This window comes from Tinamus guttatus, unplaced genomic scaffold (assembly GCF_059628265.1).
Source record: "Tinamus guttatus ecotype Peru unplaced genomic scaffold, ASM5962826v1 Tinamus_guttatus_pri_ptg000311l, whole genome shotgun sequence".
Lineage (NCBI taxonomy): Eukaryota > Metazoa > Chordata > Aves > Tinamiformes > Tinamidae > Tinamus > Tinamus guttatus.
This window is the reverse complement of record NW_028288845.1, coordinates 435,372-463,205: the sequence shown is the minus strand read 5'-3', so window position 1 is coordinate 463,205 and position 27,834 is coordinate 435,372. Positions and strand designations below refer to the sequence as shown.

The window sequence follows — 27,834 nt, the reverse complement described above, 5'->3', positions numbered from 1 at the left end:
ACAAAATAGGGCTGGTTCCTTATCCCTTCACTTGATTTGAAGTCGGTGTGACAGCTTGTAAAGTAAGGTGCTCCCTTATCAAAATGAGAATGTGCTCTCTTATCAGTGTGGTCTGGAGCATGTTGCCTTTAGAAATCATTAAAAACATATTTGATTCTCTATGTTGGACACTCCTATTTTACTGTAAAGTTACTTGATAATGTCATTTACAATACTTAATGTTAAACAAGTTTTAAGAAGGATATTCAAAGAGAAAACCTTAAATGTGCCAAATTTCCTTAAATGCGTTCTTGTTCCAGTTAATAGAAGATTTTTTATTTCCTTCTTTCAATTTTAAGAGGACTTTTCTTCAGTCTTAGATTCTCTTTTTTTTTTTTTTAATAATTAGTAATGGAGCAGGCTTTTAGTATCTACCCTGGAAGGTAAAAACCCTTAATCACAGTAACATCATTAGTGCTTTCAAGCATTTAATTTTGATGCTTGACAAAGTGCATAGCCATTGATAAGAACAAATAAGTGTTGTTGTGTGCAATTGAGGGAAAAAAGGAAAAGCAAGAAACCCCTAAGCTTCAAGTAATTAAATTTAAATATGTTATTTGAATTTAGCTGAGATAATGTGCAAACTGTGGGTATATTTTTCAATCAGTGAAAGACCCCTTGAGTAAACACGATCCATTTAAATTCAAATCATGGGGAGTGGAAAGTAAACCCTGCTGTGGTTAAGAAGGCTTCTTCGCTGAGACGCTGGGCATTGTGTATCTTTGATATCCAAGTACTCACATTTCAGTTTTATAAAGGGCTGCTTTAACTCATGGATGCCTACATGCCAGAGACTTTTATTGCATCTATTTATTTACTGTTTTTACCTCGCTCCTCCCCTCCAGTAATGAACCACTAATGAAAAACTGACACTCTGCTCTGCCATCCTTTAAAGTGCCTCAAAACTGTTATAATTCAGCACTTGTTAGCCTTGGGATATGGCTTTATGGCATTTGGGTGAAGTTTCCGTGGTACATCTGTGCTCTTTCTCTCTCTGTAGGCCACAAGCTCAGAACGGCAGTAATAAAACTACTAGTAGGTGTTTAATGGCAGGTTACTGAGGAAGTAGATAAAAGAAAATTGCAACATTCACATCAGTAGGGAGTGGAGTTTTTAAGGGTGAGGAACTGCTGAGCTTTGAACTAAGGAAAGTTGCACTTAGTGTAGCTTTTGTTAAAGACCCCTTTTTAAACACCAAAATATCTCCTCATTCTTCACTGTAAAATGTACTGTTCTGGTAGAACTGGTGCTTGGTGAATGCTGTGTGTGCACATGCAGGAGAAAGCCTGCTATTTTAAGTAGTGATGAATTAGGAACAAGCTTTACTTAGTATTTCTTTCTAAATATCTGGAAGTAGAGAAGATGAAAGTGAAGAAGGTGAAAGAAAAAGTAATCTGCTGCTCTCCTCCAAAACTTTTCTGTATTACCAGTGCAAACAGCTCAATTTTGTATGTTATTCCCTTTGATCAAGCTGTCCTCTGCATGATTTCTCTAGGAGCGCGTGTGCACAGAATGAACAACTACCGCGCTCAGAATACGAGACGGTAACGTCTTCTCTTCTGCTCGCGATCAAAGCATCACTTTGCAATCTGCTACGTGTTTATCTTCGCAGCATCCTAAGAGGCGTTTTAAAGGCAGAGGGGAGAGGAGAAAAGAATATAAATATTTTGCACGAGCCCGCCCAGAGGGCGGACGCAGCAGAGTATGGAGCCCAGTCACTCTCTTTGAGCTAGACCTGCTCCTGGCAGCTGATGAGTTGCCTCTCTCGTGATGAATCCTAGAAAACCAACCGACCTGCCAGCCTGGTTTACGGGGCTGTTTGCAGGAATAAGAGAAAAGTGGTGAAAAAGGGTTTCTGAGCTCAGTTTACCTCAAGTTTAGTGGAGCTGCATGTGAACATCCTATTGCAGAGCCTTTGCCAGTTCTGTGCCACAGAGAGAGCAAATTGCTCCTTGACAGCCTTTGGCCACTCGGGTACCTCATGGCATGGACACCGGCACTCTCAGGCTTTCTCTGTAGCATATGGAGAAGCGGGATAACAACAGAAACGAACAACAGCAAAAAGCAGAAACTCATCTCTGCAACACAGCACAGGATAGTAGATTAGAAGTTAATTAGGATGGAGTTGCCTAGTGGCTAGTATTCAACAGATATGCAGGAAGGAAAAACTAGGGCCGTTCTTGCACCTCTAACTATGAGCAGCAACAAAGGAATTGATGTACAAATCCTGTTTCCTATCCTGGAGTGCAGGGGAGGTTGGCTACTCCTCTTTGGAGTAGAAGTGCCTAAGATGCACTGTGATTTTTGAGAGATGGAAGAAAGCATTTGTTAAACTGTAGAAAACTAAGCATCTTCCATAAGAAGAGATGGTTAATGTATTTTCTTCTGCTGTGAATAGCTATTTTACAGCAGAGCAAAAGTGCATTTCCATATAGCACTTTACCAGCCTACTAATACAGGACTTACTAAATTCCAATATAAATGCCTGCAGAAATGAAATGGAAAGCCAAGCAAGTTAAAAAGAGAATGAGGGTAAGAAGGTGAACTTTCTGCCTGAAATCGTTGCGATCAGACCAGAGCAAATGACAGATCTGTGGTAAAACTCATTGCCTGTCACCCCAACGTGAGGCGCCAGTTAGCCAAGCAGATTTCTCTCAGGCTGGGTTCTTGGGAAAGTCGTGTGTGCTGTAGAGTCACAGATGGGATACCCAGTTTGGGAGCCGTGAAAGGAAGGCTTGTGTTGTCTGCTGGGGAGCTGTGGGCTTAGCGAGCAGATCCCCAGTCCTGCCACAGATCGAACCCGATGGAGCACCCAGGGTCCTCTCTACGGGCTGGGTTTATAGTGTCCTCTGTCACCCAGTATTCGCCTGTGCACGTGAGGGGCAGCCGAGGAGGAGGGCGGCCGGGGCAGCCTCTCCAGCAGCGGGGCCCGGCGCAGCCCCCGGCTCCTCCCGGCAGCAGGGAGACCCTCTCGCGCTGCGGGGCCCTCCCGGCGAGTTTCGCTTCCATCACAACTGCCCAATACGGTCGAGCAGCTTTGAGGGTTTCGACGTTCAATTTTCCTTTCATTTACTGTGACTGTTTTATTTATTTGTCTGTCTTGGTGCTTTTCAAGGATATTTGTTTTCAAGGGCAGGTTCTTCCTTTTTTTTTCCCTCTCCCTTTTTAATATTTTCATGGATCATCATCCTAAAGTTGAGAGAAAAGAAAAAATAAGAAGAAAAAAAAAAAAAGGAAGAAAAAGAGCAACCTGTCTACAGCTTCAGGGGACAAAAAAGGAAATACATTCAATTTAGGAAGACCTCTAATCTCTAGTTATACAGGACAGCTTTGTTAGATAAGATTAAAAATTTCATGAATGTCCCTTTTTATCCCTGGAGACTCCACCATTTATACCAGCTATTGTCAGCATCAAAAGAGCTTGATAGCAGCTGGCTAGAGACGTGACCGCACAGCAACACAACAGCAGAGAGGGACAGTCGGCTTCATAAATCTTGCAAAAGCCCATTTTCACCATGAACCTGCCGCTATCGCAGAGGAGGGCAGAAGGCTGCGTCCCCCCGCCAGGCCAGCCCCGAACTTCGGCCTTCGGAGGCTCTGCTGGACGTGTGGGGCAGCTTCCATCGTCTGCTTCCTTGCAGCCCTTGCGCAGTTAAGGGATCTTGGAGTTCAGCTTGTTGCTAGGTAGAGTTCTGCCAAAAATCATTCAGTCCTTCCCCTTGACAGCATCGTCCTGCTTAATCTGCGGAACGTGTTTATCTCGCGCCACGTGGGACAGGGCCAGATGATGCCAGGCTGGTCCAAGATGGGCCGATCTCTGCTGTCGTCTCGCTGGGAAGCCCCTAGTGCTCTCACAGGCAGAACCCAGCCAGGGTGCTGGCCTCCCTCCTCCTCCGGGTAGGAAATAAAAGCTTGCTGGCTTTCATGGGAGCGTCCAGGTTCGTGTGCACGGAGCTCTGTTCTGGGCTTAATTTTCCCTTAGGAATTTCATAGTTCTTGTAAAGCAAACAGTGAAGCAACGCCAGTAAATTCTAGGATATGGAGGAGGAGAATCAGTATGGACCAAAACCTAATGCATATGATTCTTCATGCATTGTGACTAACATAGGTGAAAATAAGGTAGGGTTTTTTGCACTTTAGCCTATTATTAAATAATTGGTTATATATATATATATTTCTTTTTTTTCTCTTTTTTTTTGCAGCTCCATCCCCAATTGCTTTGATCCAGGCTAAAGAGATAACAAGACACAGCGTTGCCTTGGCCTGGCTGGAGCCGGACAGGCCAAACGGAGTTATCCTGGAATACGAAGTCAAATACTATGAAAAGGTACTGTTCACAAGGGACAGGCAAGGAGCTGTGCTTTGGATTAGGGAGGTTTTTGTTTTGATTTAACCTCATTTAATTATGATTTATTTCGGGATAGGATCCCATTATTTGAAACTGAATAGGTTTATTTTAATAATATCCAATTAAGGATTCCATGCACTTTGAATGACTGCTTGAAATAGTAAGACATATAGGCTGTTCCAGCTGTATGGTATGAATTAGTTTTGTTATTTTTTCTTATCTAGGAACCAAGCCTTTGTAGCAAGCATATTTATAATGAGAATCAATAATGCTGGTCAGAAGTGAGGCATTAGCTTTACATCATAGACAGAAGGATAATAATGAGGTATATAACACACTAATAATAATAAGATCTGTTTGCCAATAGCTTCTGCTTAGAGTGATGGTGTGGGTTGGATGGCTTTTAATAAAGAATAAGGAAAGAAAATTACATTCTTCATACTCTCCGAGTTAGAGGGAGATGTTATTCCTACAAATAACTTCTCTCCTCAAGTATGGAACCATGAAAAGAGCTATTTTCTTTGAAGGTTGTCTGCCAAGATGAACAATTACCTGCTTTTGCTCTTACACTGTCACATACAAGCGCACGCTTCTTAATTTTTTTAAGAAGATAATCACTTTGTTGCTTCCCTCACACATAGAGCAAAAGGCAGATGATTTTCAGTGAAGCTAAATTATAATATTTTCCAGCCAAAAATAAGAATAATCTTTAAGGTGGGACTTTCTGAAAGATGCTTTTCAAGCTTTTTTCTTTTTTTTAATTTGTTTTATTTCTTTTGTTATATGGCCCCTGGCTAGTGGAAGGGAAAAAGCAGCACCAGCATGTCTGAATAAAATGTCATTTGTTCATCTACAAAATTATATTTGAAGACTTGGCTGTCTTCCAGATGAATTTGTTGCATGATTTCTTAAATAACCGGTGCTCACCATGATCACCGTAGCTAGAGTTTCCTCACCCTTTTTGGCTCGCTCAGGGATCGCTTTGAGAACACGGTGCTCGGGGTGCTGAGCAAGGCCGGCAGTGAGGCCTCTGAGGTGGATTTTGAGAACTCCATCGCTGTTAGTCATCGCCTTTCATCATAACATCTTGGCAAGGCAGCGGGATTCCACCGTCCGCGGCCCAGCAGAGCGTTTTTCTTGCTCACCTCCCCGTTCTTGTGTCGCCAGGACCAAAACGAGCGCAGCTATCGCATCGTGAAGACGGCCTCCAGGAACACGGACATCAAAGGCCTCAACCCTCTGACTTCGTATGTGTTTCACGTGCGGGCCAGGACGGCAGCAGGATACGGAGACTTCAGCGGGCCGTTCGAGTTCACCACCAACACAGGTAGAAACGTGCCCGTCAATGCCTGGCTTTTCCTTGAGAGAACAGCGTGCACGTGACAGCGCTGTGTGGTGGGAGTTTCCCTTCGGATGCTTGGATTAAGGGTCAACTATTCTGGGAAAAAAAAGTTCCTCCAGAGCTGCATAACTCATGGTGTGACTGTTAACTGCCACTTCCAGTGTGGCATCTCTCAACCAAAGGCTGTTAGTGATGTGATGAATCTGACCCAAGACATCCATTTGGTAGCTTATGTTCTAGATGAATAAAATGAAAATACCTCAACGTGGCATAAGATGATGTATGTCCTGTAAATACATGGAAGCCATTGATTCTTGAGAGATTTAGGTACCTATTACCGTTTAATGTAAATGTGAGATGCTTGCATATGTTTTTGGATTCTCTCACTTGCAGGGGAATACAGCTTTGTCATTCCCCTTTGTAAGCTATTGATGTAGTTCAATGAAGACGTGATATATTTGCACTTGCCTTTAGACTGTCATATAAAGAATGTTTGGATGATGCTCTCAGTAGAGCTTTTCTCTTTGTTCAAGGCCAATAAAAACGTTCGTTTTTTAGTGGCAGGGAGGTGATGTGACCAAGCCTATTTAATTCTGACCATACAGGTCTGTTCTAGTTGCACCAGTCTGTGCCAGCATCATTTAGGATATTAACAGTTGAAAATAATCAATCCAGCAGGAAGGGGGAAGACATTTTAAAACAACTTGTTCTCTTTGTGTCATCTGGGAAGTGATCATCTGGCCCCACTGAAAAAAAAGTAAAGAAAGATGAGTGCAAAGCAATTAGAAGGAAAAAAAAAGCCATTATACCCTCTGAGCAGCACTGGAGGGGAGAAGGAAGAGGTAGTCCTTGTTGCCAGTGAACTGAGGTTCCCCAAATCATTATCAAACATCAGGTCTTCAGCTAATTAGGGCCCTCTTGGAAAATTTGTCAAATGACTATATAATGAAGGCCTGAAAGTGGGTTTGAGTACTTCTCTAAACTGCCTCCACGAGCCAGAATGCCTCATTGAGTGCTACCTAGGTTGATTTTTTTGAGGGTGTCTGACACTAATGCTCCCTTTTCTGTTTCCAGTGCCTTCCCCCATCATTGGCGATGGTACCAATCCCACAGTGCTTCTAGTTTCAGTGGCTGGCAGTGTTGTTCTTGTGGTCATTCTCATTGCAGCCTTTGTCATCAGCAGGAGGTAAGAACTTAAGCTTCTCTCTCCCCCCTCTCTTTCATGAGGGAGCTTTTTGTCTCCTCCAAACAAAGCTAAATTCTTTGATTAGCATCATAAACAGTGCATTTGCATTACAAGCCTTCTCCCATGTAGCTTTGATCTTTTTAACATTAGTACCACAGCAGCATGTGATGTAATGGCAATAGTTCCAGCTCTATTTGCCCTTCAAATGCAAAGCTGATTCCAATAACTGGCATTGAGAAGCAAGCCAACTAGAGATTTGTGGATAGTGTAATTTGAAGTTAAGTTTAATGGGTATGAGTACAGTAGATCTTATTGGGCTGGCTTGTTATATACAGGGAATAAGCAACTATACTGTTGTGAAGTAAGCGATTGGGCTGCTGTGCTCCCAGTTTTGTCTTAGACATTAGCTGTCTGTACGAGTCTGCATCAGTCTTGGATTAGTCCTTCCACTGGGAGTGGAAATGACTGTAAAACAGAGGCCTCAAGTCATTCAGCATCATCTGTAGCAACACAGCAGACTGAATCAATAGGTTATTTGATTGGGGCAGAACCATAATCTACCAACTACTCGTTCATTCCCTCAAATACAACCCAGGTGTCAGGAAAAATACTATGAATGAGGAGGATAGTGTAGCAGAAACATAGTGTGAGTGCTTCTGACTTCATCTTTTAGCATTTGTTCTTATAAAAAAAAGATCAGCAGGATTTTGGCTCTGTATATTTCTGAAAGAAAACTGGACATACCACTACTTCATCTCAAGTCTGGGATCTGAGGGATGCAAATTTTCAAGACTGATCAGTCTCCGATCAGTTCAATGTTGACAGCTGTAAATGTGCACGACTTCCTCTTGATTTGCTCACTAAATGTCTTAAAGAGCAGTTAAGTCCCTGTGATTATAATATCTAGTAAGTAAGTACTCATGTGTCATTATAGATTTCTGTGGATATTCAACTCAAAGCCTCCATGATGGCAACAAGAAAGATGAACAGAACATATGGAAATGTAATGCAGAGAGACAGGTTTATTAAGAGCCATTGCAATGGAAAATAGCATCACTGAGCTTGATGACTTAATCTCTTCTCTGCTTTTATTGATCACTTTATTATTTAAGGCAGGATTGATAGCTGGATACATTGGATTTCTAATTATGAGTCGCCACCTTGGAGAATTGAGCCTGTCGACTTGTTCTGAGATGATTCCTTCCCCTTCTCCCCCTATAAAAAAAAATGTCACTTCCCAAGGCTGATAAACACTGCTTGGTGATTGGCCCTCAATGGATCACTTTTTAGAAAATGAAATGTCAACCCCTTGCCCTCGTATTGATTCTCTTTAGTATCAGCCATAAAGCTGTCAAAGGAGAGGCTGCCTGGAGCCAGGTAGCTGGCAGCCTCGCTCGTGTGCGCTCTCACTGCCCAGGCTGCCTGCGTCGTTCTCTCTGCCCACGAGTGTTTAACTGGACAAAAGTAAAGCAGACAGCAGGTGGGTCACATAGGCAGGAGGCTGCTCCAGGCACTGCTGGGGATGCAGGTAGAAGTTGTTTAGTGCAGTGGGAACAGACGTGCCGGAAGGTCCCCAGAGGCTGCGGGAGAGGAGACACAGAGCAAAATGCATGAAATACTAAGACAGGGCGGCTGTTCTGTGCATAGTGATGCAGGGTGCCTCGTTAATCGATAGCCTTCCTCAATACACAGCTCGCCAGTAGCTGAAAGTTACTCTCAATAAACAGAGTCTAATATCCACTGTTACACTAAAGATTTCAACCACTTTTCCATGTCATTTAGAGGTGTGGGCTATGGGGATGCTTTGTGATGTCCCTATACCAGCGAAATTTAATAGCAAAATAATTATACATTGTTCCAAAATTATTTTCGCAGAGAAAATGCTCTGCTATCCATACAGTCCCCATGAGGAGGTTTTGTAGTATAGCCATGACCTAAAAGTCATATTTGTACCATCAAAACTGCTTTGACCTGCAGATGTCTTGGCGTCTGTGAGCTACATGTTGGCAGTGGACAGAGACTGTAGGTGACCACTTTTGGATGCTGGGTTATTATTACTAATTTAACATTTTGTGTTTTTGAGTCATTGCACAGATCCCAAAATTCATGTTCACAACAGAATTTGTCAGAGGACTTTGCCTTCAGGCAGCTTGAGCTGTTTCAATTTATATGTTTTTTTTTTTTTTTTTTTCTGTTCAGTGACCACAGCGTTTATATTAAGAGGAGAACTGACCTGCCTGAACGTTAGTTTAAACTTCCTGAGGTTCAGACAAGCATATTCATACCACCAAAAGCAGGAAGTGTAGCTGGAGTGTTTCTAAACCCTACCCTGCCCAACAGGAACACCGCGTAAAAGTAGAGTATTTCACATAGAGCTTTAAAGGATTTAGGAACAAGTGAAACAGTAAGATACTTCTTAAAAGATGGAGGAGGATGGCTTCTACAAAACCCTTTGGTCTTCTGAAAGTTTCTGTCAGACTCCTTTGTTTGTTGCATTTCTTCATGCTCTGCTCTGCCAACGTAGCTGACCCCTTTAGCTGGGGGTCGTTGCCTTCCCCGGCCGTGGGTCTGAGCGCTGCCCTCGTCCCCGTCCCTCTGCGGCTCTGGGGGCCGCACCTGAGTGCAGGTGCCTCCTGCCCGTGCGGGAGGGACCTTCCCTGCCCGCCTCCCCATGGCCCACCTGGACATTTGACCCCGCTGCTCCGAAGATTCCTATATTCCTGCCTTGAATAGCATCTATTTCGCCCCCGCCGACCGCCCCAATCCCTGTAATTACGGAGCCAGCGGTGACAAAGCCGCCCCTGTCCCTGGCTGAGGCCGCTGTCCTGCCGCGGGCAGCGCTCGGCGGCAGCGCCCGCTTCCCAGGGCGTCTCCCAGGGACAAAGGTGCTTCACCGGGAGCGTCCGGAGCCAGGCAGCAAAGGTCAGCAGGTGACACAGGGAGACGTGGAAGGAGGTAGTTAGCTTGGAAGGTATTACTTAAAGTTAATTAGCTGCAATTTCATTGTTGGAACAGTAATCCCTTTGTTTCCTTTTGCTTTTTGCCCATCCTTGGGTTTTAGTGGGGGGAAGGTTATTTTTTAATCTGTTAATATGGTGATTTAAGTTTCTAAGGAAGATTAAAAGTTTTTTTTTCATACTTAAAAATGCTTTCGTGCAAAGGACGTTTGTGTTTCATATCTCTCATCTATATCAGTATCAACAAAATGAATTTGAAGGGGTCGTGCTTAAAAGGCAGAGTACTTTTATTCTTTGCTCTGGGAGAGATTGTGTAGTATCCCCAGCCATCTCTGCAATCCCCTTACCTGACCTGGTCCCATGTGGCAGTAGGTGGAATTTTGTGCTGACTCTTCCCTGTTCAGCTCAATAACTCGAAGCAGAGAATTGTCCTTTTATTTAACTCTGCTCTGTTACACCAGCGCTCTAAGTCCTCAGGCAAATAAATGTTTTAAATTGGCACTTGGATCCAGCATGGTTTTTAATAATGCATTTCTTGTGATTTGAAGTCATTTGTGCTAATTGACTTTCGTCCAAAAAAAGAAGCTCCCAACCAATTATGGGGCATTCCTGCTTTTTATGTCTGAACACAAGTCCAGCTGGTATTGTGGAGAGCTGTGAGACTTCCGAGTTCAAAGCCAGGGTAGTCTCGGCGTGTTCAGCAGGATGTTTTTTCCTTTATTTTATCAATAACTCCAAGTTTGTCCTTGAAATGATGGGACATTTGTCCCGACTTCCATAGGAACAAGCAAGCTGAGGAGTGGGCAGCAGTGAGGCCTTGTCTTTGGCAGTGTCTGTTCTCATGTCTGATTCTGAATTTTCAGTGAACTATCTGTAAAAGCCCAAATCAAACCTTTATGTGTAGAAACCATTAAACACCAGGGAACTTGTAATCACAATGCACGTTTGGCAGAGCTGACTTCTCAATATCCTCCCTATCAGAGGAACCACTTGTATTATTAACTTTTCTTAATGTCATTTACCCTTTGAGGTTTAAAGCTGAACTAATTAAATATATAACTGGTGCATAATTGTGCGTGTAGGTGTAGAAATAATAATCTATAGAATTAACATACTATGCACTACATTACTGTGTTCCCCTCAGAGGTTTAGTAGAGGGATTTTGCCATCAGGAGTTGTTGTTGTCCCCCTCAATTATCTGTCGATTAAAAAGAAATCTGTGTTTTTGATGGCCAGGATTTCTTTGCTTCAGTTGTGATTTCTGTGTTTATAGACTTCTAAAATTTTCTGTTAAATAGGGGGTAGGTACTGGCATTTGCCCAGTTATGTTTGAAAATCAGTCTACCAAAACACCTCTGCTGGAGTGTTTGAATCCATATATGATTGCTAAAAAAGCAGCTTGGCCCTTTTTTTTTTTGCCCTAAATTGCAAATGCGTGTTTGAAGAAGTAGCAGCTGAAATGCAAGCTTGTTTTTTCTTTGGGTAACCACCGAGATGCAAATATGGACATTTGTGTTTCCTCGATGCTCTGTTGATGCCAGTAACCCTGGGAGCAGTTTGTGGAGAGGAGGCTCCTGCCCCAGTGCAGGTCGTGTCCGGGCTCCTGTCCGGGAGCTGCAGAGCACGGGCTGTGGCAGGTGTGAACAGCTCGAGTCGCAGCAGGGCAAGAAGAGGAGCTTGTCCCAAAGGAAAATATTTATTTTGAACGTAATGTTCTTTTTTGTTCTGACAGACGCAGTAAGTACAGTAAGGCTAAGCAGGAGGCCGACGAGGAGAAACACTTGAACCAAGGTAAAGGGCAGCGGGGCCGAGGGGTTCTGAGTTGGTTCACAAAACATGTCCAACATTCTGATGCTTAGGAAATAAGGAATGACATTCCTCTTGAGATAACTAGATTCATTTTCCTTGTTGTAGCCATTCATATACAAAAAGTATGCATTTCCTTAACAGGGATACTAGAAGAGCCTGTATAAAATATATCTGGGAGGAAAGACAGAAAGAATGTTAATCTATTTGTTTCCTTTGCTCCTTTCCACTAGCAGACTCCTCCTCTTGGCTAGTGATATCTAGGCATGATTATTTTGCCACAATTCTCTGCTAAGGAGTATTTCCATCTTTCTGGATGGAGCAGAGGCAGTGCTGCAGAAAAGGAAGTGTAAACTTTGCTGCCTTTTTTTCAGGACCGAATCCTACTGTCACCCAGGTGCCAAGTTTAGGATGTGAAGAATTTCTTTGCTCTCAAAAGGGCAATTTCACAGCTTTTTCTTTCATGAGTCCCTAGTCCAGCCATTGGCCCATTAGTGATGGTGGTGGTTGATGAAGCTCATTTATTGGCAAAAGCCTGATTTTTTTTTCCTGTCAATACTGGGAAATATTAAATATTTACATTAAAAAGTTCCATTGGAGAAAAATACATTAAGTCCTTCCTTCTTCATCAGTCATTCCTGGCTTACAGTACTTCTTTATTGTGCACTCTCTTTGGTGTTGTATATCATTAAGGCTTCAGTCTCATATGTTCTGTGTTCAGCAGCATGTAGATCAGTGACTTCAAATAAAACATTTCTGCCTTGCAGGTGTTAGAACATATGTGGATCCTTTTACATATGAGGATCCAAACCAAGCTGTGAGGGAATTTGCCAAGGAAATTGATGCCTCCTGCATAAAGATTGAAAAAGTTATCGGTGTGGGTAAGTGCCAAAACTTTTGTATTTTTTGCAGTAAATGGAGTTTTAAATTGGCTTTTTGGAGAGCATTTTTTGGCATTCAGTTGTCTTTGTATGATGATTTCCCAAAATGAACTGACAGTTACAGTTTGACAGCACCAAGTGTGTGCTTCAGACTCATGACCAATGGATTCTTGTGCCTTTTTCCTGAAGGGGAATTTGGTGAAGTTTGTAGTGGACGTCTCAAAGTACCAGGAAAAAGAGAGATCTGCGTCGCTATCAAGACTCTAAAAGCTGGTTACACCGATAAACAAAGAAGAGACTTTCTGAGTGAGGCCAGCATCATGGGACAGTTTGACCACCCCAATATCATCCACTTGGAAGGTGTAGTCACTAAATGTAAGTAGGTCATTTTCATGACAAGGCCAATTTGGAAGTCACTGAGAAATTAAATCTGTGGAGTTTTTTTTTTTTTTTTTTCCTTCTTACCCTCTCTCCTGTGAAATGACAGATGGAACAGATCCACTGATAGCTAATAGGAGGAAATCAGTGCAGGACAAGTCATTAATCTTGTTGTCAGCTATAAATGGGTTTATGGTTTCAACTGATACTCTATCTGCAGGCAGCTTGTACGAGATTTTGTAGGAGGAATTAAATACTGCAGGGGTCGGGGCTTTTCTTTCCGTCTTGCTATGCCAAGCCGGCATCTTTCGCATCTTTGTGAAACTGAGCTGATTGTTACAGGAGAGGCGAAAGCAGATGGTGAGACAAGAATTTAGAATGATTGCAGGAAAAATACCAAAACAAAACTACAGTGTTGTATGTTTGAGGTAGAAAGCACAGAGGTAAAGAGGGCTTTGAACTGAAGTAAGTTTGTTTTAGCGAGAAACATGCTTGTTTGTTGACTTTGATTTACAGGTGTGATAACTTCTCTCTATCTTTGCAGAAGTTACGTGGCTGATCCTTCTGTTTGGCTGGTTATTTTTTAGTGCTGTTCGAGGCTGTTTGCAGGCAGGAGCTGTTGTGAGGAGGAGAGCGCCGGGGCCCGCAGCGAAGCGGCAGCTCGTGCGTTGCTGCAAGCTCGGGGCGCCCGGCCTCGCCACGCGCCTCCTGAGCCGGGAGGCCCTGCCGGGCTCGGGGGCAGCAAGGACACGAGCGAGGGAGCCCGGACACGAGCGAGGGAGCTCGCGAGTCCCTGCCGGAGGGAGGGATTTGTGGAGCTTGCCTCCCGCCGCTGGGAGAGCGTGAGGCCGAGCAGGAGCTCGGCACGTGAACAGGGCAAGGAATGAGAAATAGCTGGGAAGAAGCTATAAAGGACAACTAGCAGAACATAAAGTATCTCCAGCAGAGATACTTTTATTTAATACAAAAACGAGAGTCTCTCCTTGGGTCACTGTTTGCCATAGACGGTGATTCTTGTAGCACATCTGTGAAAGAAAGAGGCAGAACAGGCTCTTAGTGTTGAAATCCCACTGGGGCTCTCAACCCCATAGCAGTTACAGCTCTGGCAGTTATAAATGACTGTAGGCATTTGCATAATGCAGTTGTCACTGAATTAAAATGATTGGGAATTTTCAGCGAGGAGGTGGTCGCCTGACCCAAGCACCTCGTTGCCTGGCTCGCAGCGAGCAGGGTTTCTGCTGCAGGCAGCCTGGTTGCCTCAGGGCTGGTGTGTTTGGTAAACAGGGCTACTTAAGAAGACATTCATCTCAATTTCTCCATAGGTTTCTGAATGCTGTGATAAATGAGTGCATTTAATAAACTGAAAATTAAAATGTGAGATAAATAGTGGAGTAGGTGGGGGTTGAAGGAAGCGAGGCAGCAGAGAACCATGAATATGTTATTGGCTGCTAGTCAAGTACTTTAATAATTGACTCACTGATGGTAACTTCTCTCCTTCCCCCTCCCCAGCTCAAGAAGTGCCTGAGTAATGACATTATGTGTTAATGCACTGAAAGAGTCTCCCTTTCTTCCTTTCTAGGTTGACATAGTGTCTTTTGATTGAGGAAGGTTAATTAAAACTCATTTAGGTGTATTTGTTCTGTGGAAGGCTTCTGGTCACAGTTGCAAGGATAAATGAGATGGTGAAATATGCAGATTGGGCTGGAGTTCTTTGTGTTCGTGTTGAAGAACGTTTGCCGAGGTGAACTAGGGAGAGGCTGGTGTTTTATCACATCTCTTCCCTTGCGGATGCAAATGCCCAGCCAAGGTCACCAAACCCACACGCCACAGTCTGCTTTAAGCAACACCATCCCTTGCTGCTTTGTTCACAGAGGTTGTAAAGGGCCCAGCTGCTGGGCTGGCATTTCACAGGTCTGCAGGTCTGCGTGCAGCCAAAGCAGTAGGAGTTCTGTCAGCTGGGAAGGGCAGGAGAGTGAGGAATGGGAAAAAGCCAACAAATGCTGGATTGGGACTGACCAGGGAAACGAATAATGATGAGTGAAATAAGTAATGCATTTTATATATATTTATGTGTCCTCAGTGACACAACATGAAATTTTCAGTATAGCTGGTTCTTGTAGAGTATTGTTTTTTAATCAAGAAAAGGGTTAGTTCAGAACAGAAATCTAACAAGAGAAGGAACTTGGTGAAAAATGCACTGAAGTAGAAATGATTATGGGAGCTTCTCGGGGCTGCAGCATCCACAGCAGAGCAGTTTCCATAGCTGCTTGTTCTGAAGCAGCTACTTCCTGGTGAAAGAAGTGAGGAAAAGCCGTGTCCTTCCAAGGGGGTGATTCTGCCTCGGTATCGACGGTGCCCGCGGGCTGGGGGACGTCTCCCCGAACCCTCCTTCCCTGGTAACAGGCCCTTACTCAGAGCTGCTTCGGGCAGTTAAGTACACAAGTGCAGTTTCTTTGGGACATTCTCTCTAAGAGACATTCTCTCTTCTCTGGGACATTCCCAGAAACCGCTGTAGTTCCTTGGCTAACACCAAGCTCTAGGAAGCGACAGGCTTAGGATGAGTTTCCATCCCAGGCTGGTGCTCACCCGCATGTGCTCCCCTGGTTTGAGGTGGGCTTAACAGCGAGGATCTCGGGAGCAGCCTTTGCCATTTCACAAGTCACTTCCCCACATCTGCCGCTGCTGTCTGTTAAAATGGAGATGACATTAGACTGATTGCTGCAAATACTCAGGTGTTGAAAATCAAACGTAATTAAGCACTGGAAATAATTAGTGTTACTTGTACATACGCAAATGTTTTCAAATTCAGGGTCGTGTGACTTTGTAAAGTACTTGAAGGTAACATCAAGTGTTATTTATACATTTGCTATTATTTTTAGACAGAAAAGTGCCTAGAAAGCGTCCCTGTACCAGTAACAGCAGATTTCTCTCCAGCTTGCCCAGGCTGGGTTCCGCCTTGTGCCGTGGGAAGCTGAGTGCTGCTGAAGCATTACCCCAACGTGTGACACATCTCAGTGAATCATTTGTCCTGTGGGTGACTTCATGAGGCAAATGGCTTTGGCTCATTTATAAATAATGAGAGGCACAGGATACAGATTCAAGATGGAGAAAGTTGAGAGGAACAGGGTATATTTTTTGCATTTCTGATTGTAGTTGTCTTTTAGTACCCTGTAGCTGCAAACAGTCTTCCAGCTCCCCTAAACTGATGTCTCAAAAGACAGAAAGGACCGAAGCATTCATTAATCCCATTTTGGAAAGGAAAGCTATACGGTCTGCAAACAATTCAATTGCAAGGAAGATTTCTGTCAAGCTTGAACAGATCTTTTCTTCTTAGATGGCAGTGATCAGTTCATACATTCCCTAGACAGCAGGAGCTGCTTCAACTAGAGGCTTTGCCAACAAGTCACGCAAAGGGTTAACCTTCCAGATGGGCCCTTTAAACATTCTTGGCCTGTAATATTCTTCTCTCGCTCCCCCCAGCTGAGACATAAGCTTGGTGCATTTCAAATTAAATTAGATTGTGTAAGACAGGTGTCTTGGCAGTAAAATCATGTGCAACCCATTTTTATCCCATTAACATCAGTGTTCATCACAGATTTGTGTTTTTCTTTCTGTGAACTCTAGGTAAACCGGTAATGATCATAACTGAGTACATGGAGAATGGCTCCTTGGATGCCTTCCTCAGGGTAGGTGACTGCTTCCTAATAAGCTAAGGGGATTTTATACTGGGAAACATTTTCTGGTTTCTTATAATGCTTCTGTTTTGCAGAGGGATATTGAAAATACAGCATTTAAAAAGACGTTATGTTTATACTTCATAGATTCTGTTTCTTTTCTGGATTTGTTCCTATAAAGAAACAAAATAAATGTAAAGTAGAATGATATATATTTATATAAAAATGTAATGTTTAAAATACCAGGCTCTTAAATAATCCATGTTTAAAAGGGAACAGTTTTGATTTGCTCCATTTTCTGAAAGCATCACCCTTCTGCCGACTCATTAAAACTGGTTACATCACATGCATCACAGGAAGCTGTAACAAAACTTCGGGGTTTGTGCTTTACTGGTGAATTACAGACACTAGTTAGGGGGCGAGGAAATAAGGCTGCATTTTCTTTCAGACAAGATGGGGGTCTGGAGATGTGCTCCCTGCCAATTTCAGCAGTGGCAATAATGTAGCTTTTAGTATAATGCTCTGTGATTTTCTTCCTTTCCTTGTATGCAGAAGAATGATGGCAGATTTACAGTAATCCAGCTGGTGGGGATGCTTCGTGGCATTGGCTCGGGGATGAAGTACCTGTCTGACATGAGCTACGTGCACCGGGACCTCGCGGCGCGAAACATCCTGGTCAACAGCAACCTGGTCTGCAAGGTGTCCGACTTCGGCATGTCCCGCGTCCTGGAAGACGACCCCGAAGCAGCTTACACCACGCGGGTAAGGAAGGAAGGAAGGAAGGAAAACATCCTGTCTGTCGTCCGGCCTGTTTCTGTGTGACGGTGTGGGAGGTGACGTGGTTTGTTTTGAAGTAATCTCAGGCATAAGTTAAAACCTGTATCACAGCATAAGAGTAAACACTGTACCCGGCTCCATCGTGCGTGTAGATTGACGTGATGATATTGCTATATCAGTGGCTACATCAGTGTTTCTGCTCTGTGATACGACCCGTGGTTCTCGTACTGTGCTAGGAGTGCCTGGCAGGAATCTCACACCAGGATTAGAGCCTGGGTTTCTATTCCTTCTGACTTTAGAGAGGTACATAATTATTTGTAAGAGATAAGTCCCACTGAAGGTTGAGACAAGAAGTCTGGATTTGTCACAAACATACATGCAAAAAAAGCAAAAACACACTTTTGCCCATCCCAAAGATCTTCATAAATTGACCCAAATTATGGGAGCTGGGAAAAGTAAAGCCCGCATTCCCAAGATTGGTTGTGGTAAATGCTTTTGCCTCAGTTTTCTTGTTTTGTTTTGTTTCCTTCCCATTTTTCTGTATATCAGTTTCCCACTGTTACTAACTTTGCTAAGCTATTTTAGTATGCTGCTCATGAAATAATACTAATGCAAGTACTTCTTCCCACAAAACAACGTCCCAGCCATTACTAGCCTTTGTACCAATACCTCGGTAATTAACGTGTGCCTGAAAAAAAAAGTCAGAGTTTATAAAGTCTCTTTTTTAATTGCTTATTTTCTTTGTTTTTAAATATCTGCCATTCTCCATCTGTTCTCCCTAGCGCAGAGTTTGTTTGCAGTGCTCCGTTTTTTGCAGTTTAATCCCCATACTCATCCTTTAATGGATTCACAGTTCATTACAGGAAAGAATAGACTCATGTACTATTAAACACTGGCCAGCCCTGGTATTTCTCACTCATAGGGGCAGCAAGTGGAAGAGGCAGCAGCAGCAGCAGAGCTCTGGGAAGCTGCATTGAGGGAAATCAAACTTATACAAATGCACAAGGGCAAGACACAAATGACTGAAAAGTCCCCCTTTGAGTTTTGCGAGTGCAGATAGTGTTATGTTTTCTCTCAAAAGTGAACTACAGGGAATCAGTGCAATTTGTATTACAGAGCATTGTCTTCGTTTGGTATCAGTAATGAAGAATCAGGAAAATTTGGATGAACTCCACTGTACTCAAACAGCTAAATAAAAAGAGCTTATTGACAAATTTTTAAATGACAACCATATGGATGCAATGCATCTGTGTCCCTGCATCTGCGCTTGGAAGGAGGGATCAAGTTTTTCACAACCAGAGATGATACAGTAAAATGCAATTTTAGAGGATCCTGCTTTAGGAGGGTGGTGCTTTCTGTTCCCTGTTAATGCTGGGACTCGTTGAAGTGCACGCGTGCTGTGGCCGCAAAAGAGGCACATGCAGCCACAAATTGATTGGCAAAGGGCCTGATCCAAAGGCCAAAGAAGCCAGTAGAAGACCCCTTTTGATTTCAATGGGCTTTGGAACAGGTCCATCATAAACACTGGAGAAATATATGAGGACAATAAACTATTAAGTATACACATGCTGCACTCAGTTATGGATAAAAGTATCTACAGGACTGCTGAGAAAAAAAACTACCAAAATAAACTTAATCAGAAAAGCATAAAAGCAAATGAAAAAAAACATGCTGAAAGCTTTGTTCAGCTTAAGTCATTCCCCAGATGTAACTGCAGGAAAGCAAAAGCTCAATTAAAAACACCTTGTATATTAGCATAAACAAAAGGAGAAATCTCTGGCCTGGGATCACTCAGCTAAGGCAAAATCAGATAAACAGGATGGAGAGAGTCCCTCTTAAAGCAGAGCAGAACCCCCAGTGGCCCAGATCAGGTGCCCCAAGTGTTTTATTTGTTTAAATAAGAGTAACAAGAGGCAGCTCTGCAAGTGCTGCCCAGGCTGCCCTGTGCCGTGGTCCAGCGTGAAGCTCCGTGGGCTGGGAGAGCCCAGGGCCTCGCTCGCCTTCTCACAGCCCTTGTAGGATTTGGGATGCTGCCCATGGGAAACACCGCAGTGTTCAGACTTCTTCCCAGTTCATCCTGTCTCTGTTTCGCCCTTTTGAAAAACAAAATGTTTATAAACCCACTTTTCTGGAACAGGGCAAACAGGTTGGGCAGGCAAGCAAGGAAGTAGTAATTAACAGCATGTACTTATTTGTTTTGTCAACTAAATCTCTAGCAGGCACTTTGTAAAAGCTCTGGCCCTTTCTCATCCTTCTGCATTGCCCTAAGCAGAGATGTCTAAGCGGGATGATGAAAAAACAATTTACAATTTACTGGTTGGCCTCCCTGTGACTGAAGAAAACAGATGGGCAGCCTTGCCTCCTGGTTGGGCCTGGCGCTGTCATGGCAAGAGAAGGAGCAAGCGGAGGCCCGTCCGGGAGCGGTGCGGAGCGGCTGCCGGCGACGCGCTGCCTCGGGTGGCGGGTGGCGCTGGGCTGCGCTGCCCTGCGCCCGCACCCGCCCCAACGGCTCTTCCCTTGTGCCAGGGCGGCAAGATCCCCATCCGGTGGACGGCTCCGGAGGCCATCGCCTACCGCAAGTTCACGTCGGCCAGCGACGTGTGGAGCTACGGCATCGTCATGTGGGAAGTGATGTCCTACGGGGAGAGGCCCTACTGGGACATGTCCAACCAAGATGTAAGGCTCATCCCGAGGCTTCCGCCTCCTTCCCGCTCTCCCCTCCCCTTGGTTTTTCTTCTTTCGATGTCGTGCTGGTGTTTTCCTGTGTCGGTCGCCATGTGACTATCATGCATTTCTCCCGTTTTCTTAAAAAGGTTACCATAATTCCTGTTTTCCCAGTGAACTTCTCCAGAATAAAGGCTTCCATGAATACCGCAAGGCTCATGTATGGCCAAGGGAGGCAGATTCTCAAGTTAGCATTTAGAGCTAATGCATCTATCATCTCACTCTCTCTCTCTCTCTCTCTTTCCCTGACCTCTTTGCTCTTTTTGCTGTCTCCTTTTTTTCTTTTCTCTTTTCTTTTTCTCTTCTCTTTTTTCCCTTCTCTTTTTTTTCTTTTTTTCCTCTCTCTTCTCTTTGAAAGTGAAGTTATAAGTGGTTAAAGTAAGAAAAGTGAAGATTAGAGCAAAAAGAAATGAATGTATTCAAGCTGTTGGATCATAGTGCTGAAAGAGGAGAAATGTGAATATTGATATTAAATCTCAGTGTTATTGAAAGTCATTAAGAAAGAAAAAACACTTTAATGAGGCTTCTTATTAGTAGTTAATTCCTCAAAACCCAGTGTGCTCGTAATTCTTCCAAATGATTTCATTTCTTTCAGGATATCTAAGGCAACACATATGAAATCCAATCCTGGTTATCAGTTAGAGTATCCCCACAACAATCACAGAGCTGCCCCCCGAGGACATTAAAAAGCAGCTTTGCTAAATGACCATCCTTAAATTATGCATGTCCTGTTTAACTGTACCATCTGGACTACTTCAGTGTATTCCAAGAGGGAACATACACAATGACTGCTATTTCTGAAGAGTATTTAATAATAATGCTAATAAGGGCTTTTCGAATAGATTTTTTATTAAATTAAAAAAAATCCAGTGAAAATGAGACATAGATTATCCGTAATTCTTTTCCCAGGGGATTTATAAGCATAAGGAAGAAGAAAATGTTAATCTGAATATATGGTCCTGGGAGTGGCTAAGTCATTTTGCAAGTCATCTGCTTTCTTAGGTAGAACCAAATATTTTAAAAGAGTGTCTAGATGTGGATGGCATTTAATCTAAACAGAGGATTTGATCCGAGTTCCCTTCGGATGCGAAACGTCTCTCCTGGCACTCGGTCAGCGTTGCCTTGCTCTGCTGGCAGGAGGTCCTGGAGGCTGAGCCCGCACAGCCAACCCAGCGCGTTGCCGCGTCCCGTCGCGAAGCCGCTGCGGGGGCTCTCGACGCCCCGCGGCCTTCCCCCTTACCTGTGGGGAGAGCAGCGCTTCCCCCTTGCCTGTGGGGAGAGCAGCGCTTCCCCCTTACCTGTGGGGAGAGCAGCGCTTCCCCCTTGCCTGTGGGGAGAGCAGCGCTTCCCCCTTGCCTGTGGGGAGAGCAGCGCTTCCCCCTTGTCTGTGGGGAGAGCAGCGCTTCCCCCTTGCCTGTGGGGAGAGCAGCGCTTCCCCCTTGCCTGTGGGGAGAGCAGCGCTTCCCCCTTACCTGTGGGGAGAGCAGCGCTTCCCCCTTGCCTGTGGGGAGAGCAGCGCTTCCCCCTTGCCTGTGGGGAGAGCAGCGCTTCCCAGCCTTTTCCTTGTCGAGGCTGCACAGATGGCTGCTTATCTCGGCATTTCCTAGTTCAGGGCATGCGGTGCGGAGGGAAGAGGCTCTGTACGAGGCCTGTGCTGCTGCCGGGATGAGCTAGACCAGGAGGAGAGGAAGCAGGGATCATCTGCTGCCTTTTGGAACTGATGGGGAAAACTTGGGCTTCCACGTGCTGCACCCGGAGCTGCCAGATATTAACAGATTTGATGTCCAGCTGTTGCTTCCACAACCCTCTCCCCACCAAGGGCAGCTGCTTAATTCTAACAAGGCTCTTCTGCCTTCCCCTTATGCCATTGGATCCCTGCTGAATCCAATGGCTGCTTTGGGTGCTGTACCTAATATTCGTCTTTTCTGTATTAATTGCTGCTCCCTAGGTTGAGGTGTGTACAGTGCTCTTAAACTCACAAATATACTTCAGTCCTCACAAGCAGCTCCTAATATTTGCTTCCCTACTCGCCTTAGCCCGTTTAGTTTTTGAATTACCAAGGGGAAATGACAGCACCAAGACCACCAGCTGCTCGAGGCCGAGTGCAATTTCCCATGTTGTTTCACTTAGCTGTGGATTTGTTTCCATGCTTAGGATCACCCTAAGATAAATGATACTCAGCTGGTAGATGTGAGTAGCATCTGCTGCTCTCTAATGTCTTCCTAACTGCGCCATGTCCAGGTGATCAAGGCCATCGAGGAAGGGTATCGCCTGCCGCCCCCGATGGACTGCCCCATTGCTCTCCACCAGCTGATGCTGGATTGCTGGCAGAAGGAGCGCAGTGACAGGCCGAAATTTGGGCAGATCGTCAACATGCTGGACAAGCTCATCCGCAACCCCAACAGCCTGAAGAGGACGGGCAGCGAGAGCTCCAGGTCTGGGACGGGGACACGCACGGGGCTCCCAGGGAGGGTCCCCGCGCGCCGTAGCGAGCAGTAACCATGTGGTTTTCTGCAGGAAAAGTACATCATCGGGTTTTATAAACCTGGATTTGTGTCGGATTTGCAAATGAGCATTACGGCATTACTGCCAGTGCCTTGAGGGCATTGGGGAGGCGGGGATTAATTTTTATGTGAATTTGAATTTAATTTTGGGGAAAGCCGGTTTCATGTCTCCACTGATCCCGCGTTACGTTTTTGTTTTGTTTGCTACGGCAAATCTGGTACGTGTGAAAGGAGCATGATAGGAAGGAAACTCCCAGTGTTGTAGGAAAAAAAAATCTTTATTTTGGGGCAGACCAGCAGTTGGTTTATGCCAGTGAAATACTGCTCAAGTAACGGGAGCTTCACTAATTCACACCAGCTGTGCTCTATTATTTTCAAATATTTTTGCTTTGTAAGGTGATTTTGTTTACAGCAAATCAGGAAAAAGAAAGAAAGAAACAAAGTCTGCTTTGTAAATTTACATACTCTTCCATTTTGTCTTTTTTGCAACTTTTATTTGCTCTTTGGTTAAAAAAAAAAAAAGATATATCTTTATATATCTCAGGCATTTATGTATATAAAAATCATCCATTAATTTTTCTTTTATATATATATATATTTTTAATTTTTTTTCTTATTTTAACGAAATTCAGTAGCCTGTTCAAGGTCACTTCATGTGCCCACCTATCTATATGTCTTTATGCTTCTTTTCTTTGGAGCGTGGGGTTTCAAGTATGCGGATAACATTAATGTAATACATGGCTATACGTGGCGTGTAATTATGTGTAATTAGGCTGCAATCACCGCTCTTGTGCTACACGGCGGGGCGGGAGCGTCGTAGCCGGCGCGATGGGCACGAGCCCAGCGCCGGGGGCAGCGTGGGGCGACGCTGCCGCCCGCCCGAGCTCGCCAACGCGTTGCTGCACGGTAATCGCTTTGCTCAGATATATAGTAGTAATTTAGAAAGGTGTAGTGAAACAGTGTGATTTATAGAACCCTCGGGCAGCGCCGTTACCTTGCGCTTTGCTGCGTTTTGCTGCACGGGGAGCCCCAGGTTTTGCTAGAGCCCCAGGTTGCTGCTCCTGCATTTCCGTGTCTCTGGGAGCAGCGGCTGCAGGGACCAAACCCGGCTCCCGATTCAGCTGCCTGATCAACCTCTCTGTCCAGGCCCAGCACAGCCCTGCTGGATCCCAGCTCCCCCGAGTTCTCGGCGGTGGTTTCTGTCGGAGATTGGCTTCAAGCCATTAAGATGGAGCGGTACAAGGATAACTTCACAGCTGCTGGCTATACCACCCTCGAGGCCGTGGTGCACATGAACCAGGAGTAAGTACGCGGCGATGTAACAGAAAACGGGTAAATCTGGATTTAATCGGCCTCTTTTGCTTTGTGCTGCATATCGCTGCGCTCATTAAAGCAGTGGAATGCCTTTCATTTGGACGGAGCAGAGCGCTAACTGCCTCCGCGCTGCCTTCGCTCTGCAGTTAAACATCCCCGTGCATGTGCCCTGCTCTCGCCGTGTCGCTTGCGGTGCCTGCAGCCCCTTCCCTGCGGCCGGCGCTGGGCGCGCTCAGCCCCGCTCTGCTCTTGTTTCCGCAGGGACCTGGCCAGGATCGGCGTCACCGCCGGCGCCCACCAGAACAAGCTGCTCGGCAGCGTCCAGGCCATGCGCACGCAGATGCAACAGATGCACGGCAGGATGGTCCCCGTCTGAGCCAGTACTGACTCAACTCAGAACTCTTGAAATTAGTTTACCTCATCCATGCACTTTAATTGAAGAACTGCACTTTTTTTACTTCGTCGTCTCCTCGCCCGTCGAAATAAAGATCTGCAGCATTGCTTGGTGTACAGAGTGCGGAACGTGAGCGTGTGTGTCGGGAGGGGCCTCCAGAAATGACAAACTGTCATTTTAAACCAGACCTGGAACAAATTGTTTCTTGGAACATACTCCTCTGTTGATCAACGATATGTAAAATACATGTATCTATATAAATATAAAGTCACATTTGAGTTTTGATGCTATGTTTGCTGCCAGATACTGTGCTTAAGAAACAGAAACGAATTAACTTTCCTTCCCCCTGTGACCCGTAGGATTACAACCATAGTGTTTTATTTGTGGGCAAAACCACAGTTGTGCATCTTTCACTGGAATGAAGAATCTGCCCGAGGATATTTTTTTGCAGACTTGATGCATCACTAATACCTTGCAGAAACCTCAGTGAGAATATCACGTGGCTGATCAGTGCCTGTCCGTTAGTGAGCTCCCCCTTCACGGGCTGGACCCACCTCGTGGATTACTGGGCAAAACTGGACTCGTGGGGAGATCACGGGCTGCTCTTGGGCTACCGAATCCTCCCGCGTAGAGACGCTTTGTGCACGCGTTGCCGGCAGCCAGCTGGGACCGTCGCGCTGCGGAGCCTTCGGACTGCTTTTCTCTTCCAAGGAGCAGTTCCCTTTGCCACATGGAGAAGGTCAGTGGATCAGGGGACCTTTATTTCAGGGTGCAAGATCGCACCCACAGGGCCAGTAGCCTTCCAAAGTGCCCATCCTCACGAATGTGCCAAGCAGGGGAAGCAGGGAGATGTCCTGCCCTCAGGTGGGCACTTGTGCTGTCAGGAGACAAGTCCCAGTCGTGGCGACTCAATTTATATTGAGGCTTTTCTAACACTTCTTGATCAGTAAAAAGGGACCCCAGGAATGTGTAAATTGGATTCCAAGGTCATTGAGAGGATGAAATTTATGTGAAGTCATTTAGAGAGAGGATCAGGTTCGTATATGCTGTGATGGGAAATGAGAGGACTTTCGTGGTGCCTGAATAGACATTGCACTGCTGCTGGGCCGGGCAAAATGTCAGGAAGATGAGATTTATATTTTGATGACGCTAGGATTGCTGATTGCTTCTTTGGTCCATAATCTTTTGGTTCCACTCTGCACCTGACAGCAACTTCAGAAATGATTTAGGTGCTTTATATTCACATCTCTTTTACATTTGTTTTAGATGCCAAACAGCCATATGATATCCACAGTGCTGCTCCCATCAGTTTGGGTCGCTTTTATCAGTGACTTGATTTCTTAACCAGCAGCTCTCCCTCACTCTGACTTTTACAGACAGCAACTTGTTCAGGATATGGGGTGCTAAATTTGGACCCCGTCGAGCTGTTCTGCAGTATTACTCATAAAAGTTTTTCCATTTGGAAGAATTTAAGATTTCTTTTAAAAAACTGCTTAAACCAGCACGTTTTAAACCATCATTTTTTCCAGGCAACATAAGAACGGGCTGCTCATTTTAGAGACCTGACAGTTGTACTTTCAGCAGCAAAACCTCTTTTGCTCCTTAAGTGCAGAAATATTTTAAGATTCCCATTACTGTAAATCTGTTACATAAAGTTGAGTTTGTCTTCTTTTCCATAAAACCAAAATGCACCCAATTTCCTGGACAATTTGAAGAATTGTTTTGTTGGCATCTAGTAACAGTTGCTCGAAGTACTTCAATTTTCCATCCAGAATGAATGCAAAATGTTGTCCATATAAAATGAGAGCTGTGGAGGCAGCTGAGGTGCCCGATGCTCGGAGCTGCTGCTCGTGGTTATTGGCTGCTAGGGATGAACCGTGGCTGGTGGGAGGACACGCACTTGGGAGTGAATTGAGCTGGAGGAACGCAGGTTAAAAAATAATCCATGGCACCTTGATGCTATGTATCGCTTACAGCGTGGCACTGAAACCAGGTTTAAACTGCGGCTGCTGCTTGGCTGTTGCATGGAGTTGCCACTTGGGCTTTTTCCTTAGGGAATCCCATGTTGGGAAATGGCTGCCTGGAACTGGAAAGCTCCAGCTCTGGTTGGTGGCCCGTTAGTGACACAGGGCAGTGCCCTGGCCTCATCCCCTCTGGCAGCGGGGCACCTTGCAGCCCTCCCCGCCGCCTCCACTGTCCTCGGAAATCCTCCCGTCCTGCTCTGGGACACGTTGGATCCCGGGAACTTGCTCCCATCTCCTCTCTTCGCAGGGCAGAGGGAGTTCAGGACTTCTCCTGTGAGGGGATTTGGCCTTTGTACCAGCAGGGAGGGCTGACGAAGCCAGGACTGGGAGAGCAGTGCTCATGCTGGGCGGTCCAGGGTAGGTGTGCGCGTCTGCTGTTCTAATATATTGGTGTTTGCTTCTGTGCAGGGAAATCAGAGTTTGCTTTCAAGGCTCCCAGCCCGACATATTGACCACATGGACCATGGAGGACCGGAAAACCGGACAGGAAGCCTTCTGGATCCCCAGTTACGTCTTCCCTAGCACTGATTCTGGGAAAAACACACTGAACAGTCATTGGTCCCTGAAGAGTGTGTGACTTTGCTTTCTTTGTGATTCTCCAACCCTCCATTTTTTTCCTCATTGGAGCGTAAGTCAGACTCAGCATCCAGTTGTCACTTGAGGAATGTACTGGGTCAAAGCCCTGCAGACTTCCTGATTTTTTTTCATCCCTTCTGCTTTCTCTTTCTACCTTGGTTTTATTTATATATATTGTTATTTCCTGTCCTCATCCCCGTCTGTCACGGCTGCATCTCGGAGGAGAGCAGGTGACAGGGCACTACCCACGTTTACCATGGACGCCAGGCCAGGTGCCACCGCAAGGAAACCAGTTCCTGTGAGCTGCCCGGGTGCGTTGCCGAAGTGACATTTTACACAATAGGTGCCATTGCAGTGATATAAATGTATTTTTTCCCTTGAATGGATTGTTATGTCCTCCAAACGGTGCGTACGTGTGGGGGGTGTGAGCGAGTCACCTGCGGGCCCCTCTGCGCAGGCAGCAGCAACACACGCGGTCAGAAAAGGGCTCCATTTCTGTATCTGCAAGTGTGTTTTTCAGCTGCCACACTAACCCTAGTGAGTAGTTCTGCAGCCTAAAAGGGGCACTTTCACGTTAATTTTGGAGTGGTGCATTCCAGGATCCATAAGGGTGATACAGATTTTCTTAAGTACCATTTGTTCTTACCTTACACCCTGTCCATGATCAAAACCAACCAGTTTCCAATGACAAGGTGATGGAGGCAACACTTGCATATCCATCCTTTGATGACCCCGAACTGAATTCTTAAGTAGCCTTTTTTTATCTGCAAAAGTAGGATTTTAAAGACTTGTTGAATGCGAACAAATATATGCAATTCTTCCATTCACAGAAGCACCCTGCAAGCTGTGTGCAAGCTGTGAAAACGTTCTATCTGGTAACTTAACAACAAAACAGATTCCTTTGCTCCCA

General features: G+C 45.0%; 1 protein-coding gene across 2 annotated transcripts in view; it reads left to right on the top strand.

The window, feature by feature from the left end:
- EPHA4 (EPH receptor A4) overlaps window positions 1–24,834 on the top strand; it is an 88,363-nt gene extending 63,529 nt beyond the window's left edge. Inside the window, exons 6-17 of one of the 2 annotated variants that reach the window (XM_088528491.1) lie at window positions 4,242–4,366; window positions 5,555–5,714; window positions 6,804–6,915; window positions 11,605–11,663; window positions 12,446–12,559; window positions 12,749–12,934; window positions 16,562–16,623; window positions 17,164–17,373; window positions 19,915–20,064; window positions 22,354–22,547; window positions 23,763–23,918; window positions 24,192–24,834. In XM_088528491.1, coding sequence (XP_088384617.1) covers window positions 4,242–4,366; window positions 5,555–5,714; window positions 6,804–6,915; window positions 11,605–11,663; window positions 12,446–12,559; window positions 12,749–12,934; window positions 16,562–16,623; window positions 17,164–17,373; window positions 19,915–20,064; window positions 22,354–22,547; window positions 23,763–23,918; window positions 24,192–24,306 — 1,643 coding nt within the window. In that variant the 3' untranslated portion in view covers window positions 24,307–24,834. Of the gene's footprint in view, window positions 1–4,241; window positions 4,367–5,554; window positions 5,715–6,803; window positions 6,916–11,604; window positions 11,664–12,445; window positions 12,560–12,748; window positions 12,935–16,561; window positions 16,624–17,163; window positions 17,374–19,914; window positions 20,065–22,353; window positions 22,548–23,762; window positions 23,935–24,191 lie in introns of both variants that reach the window. The other variant, XM_088528492.1, reaches the window with a different exon arrangement.
- The last annotated feature ends 3,000 nt before the right edge of the window (window positions 24,835–27,834 follow it).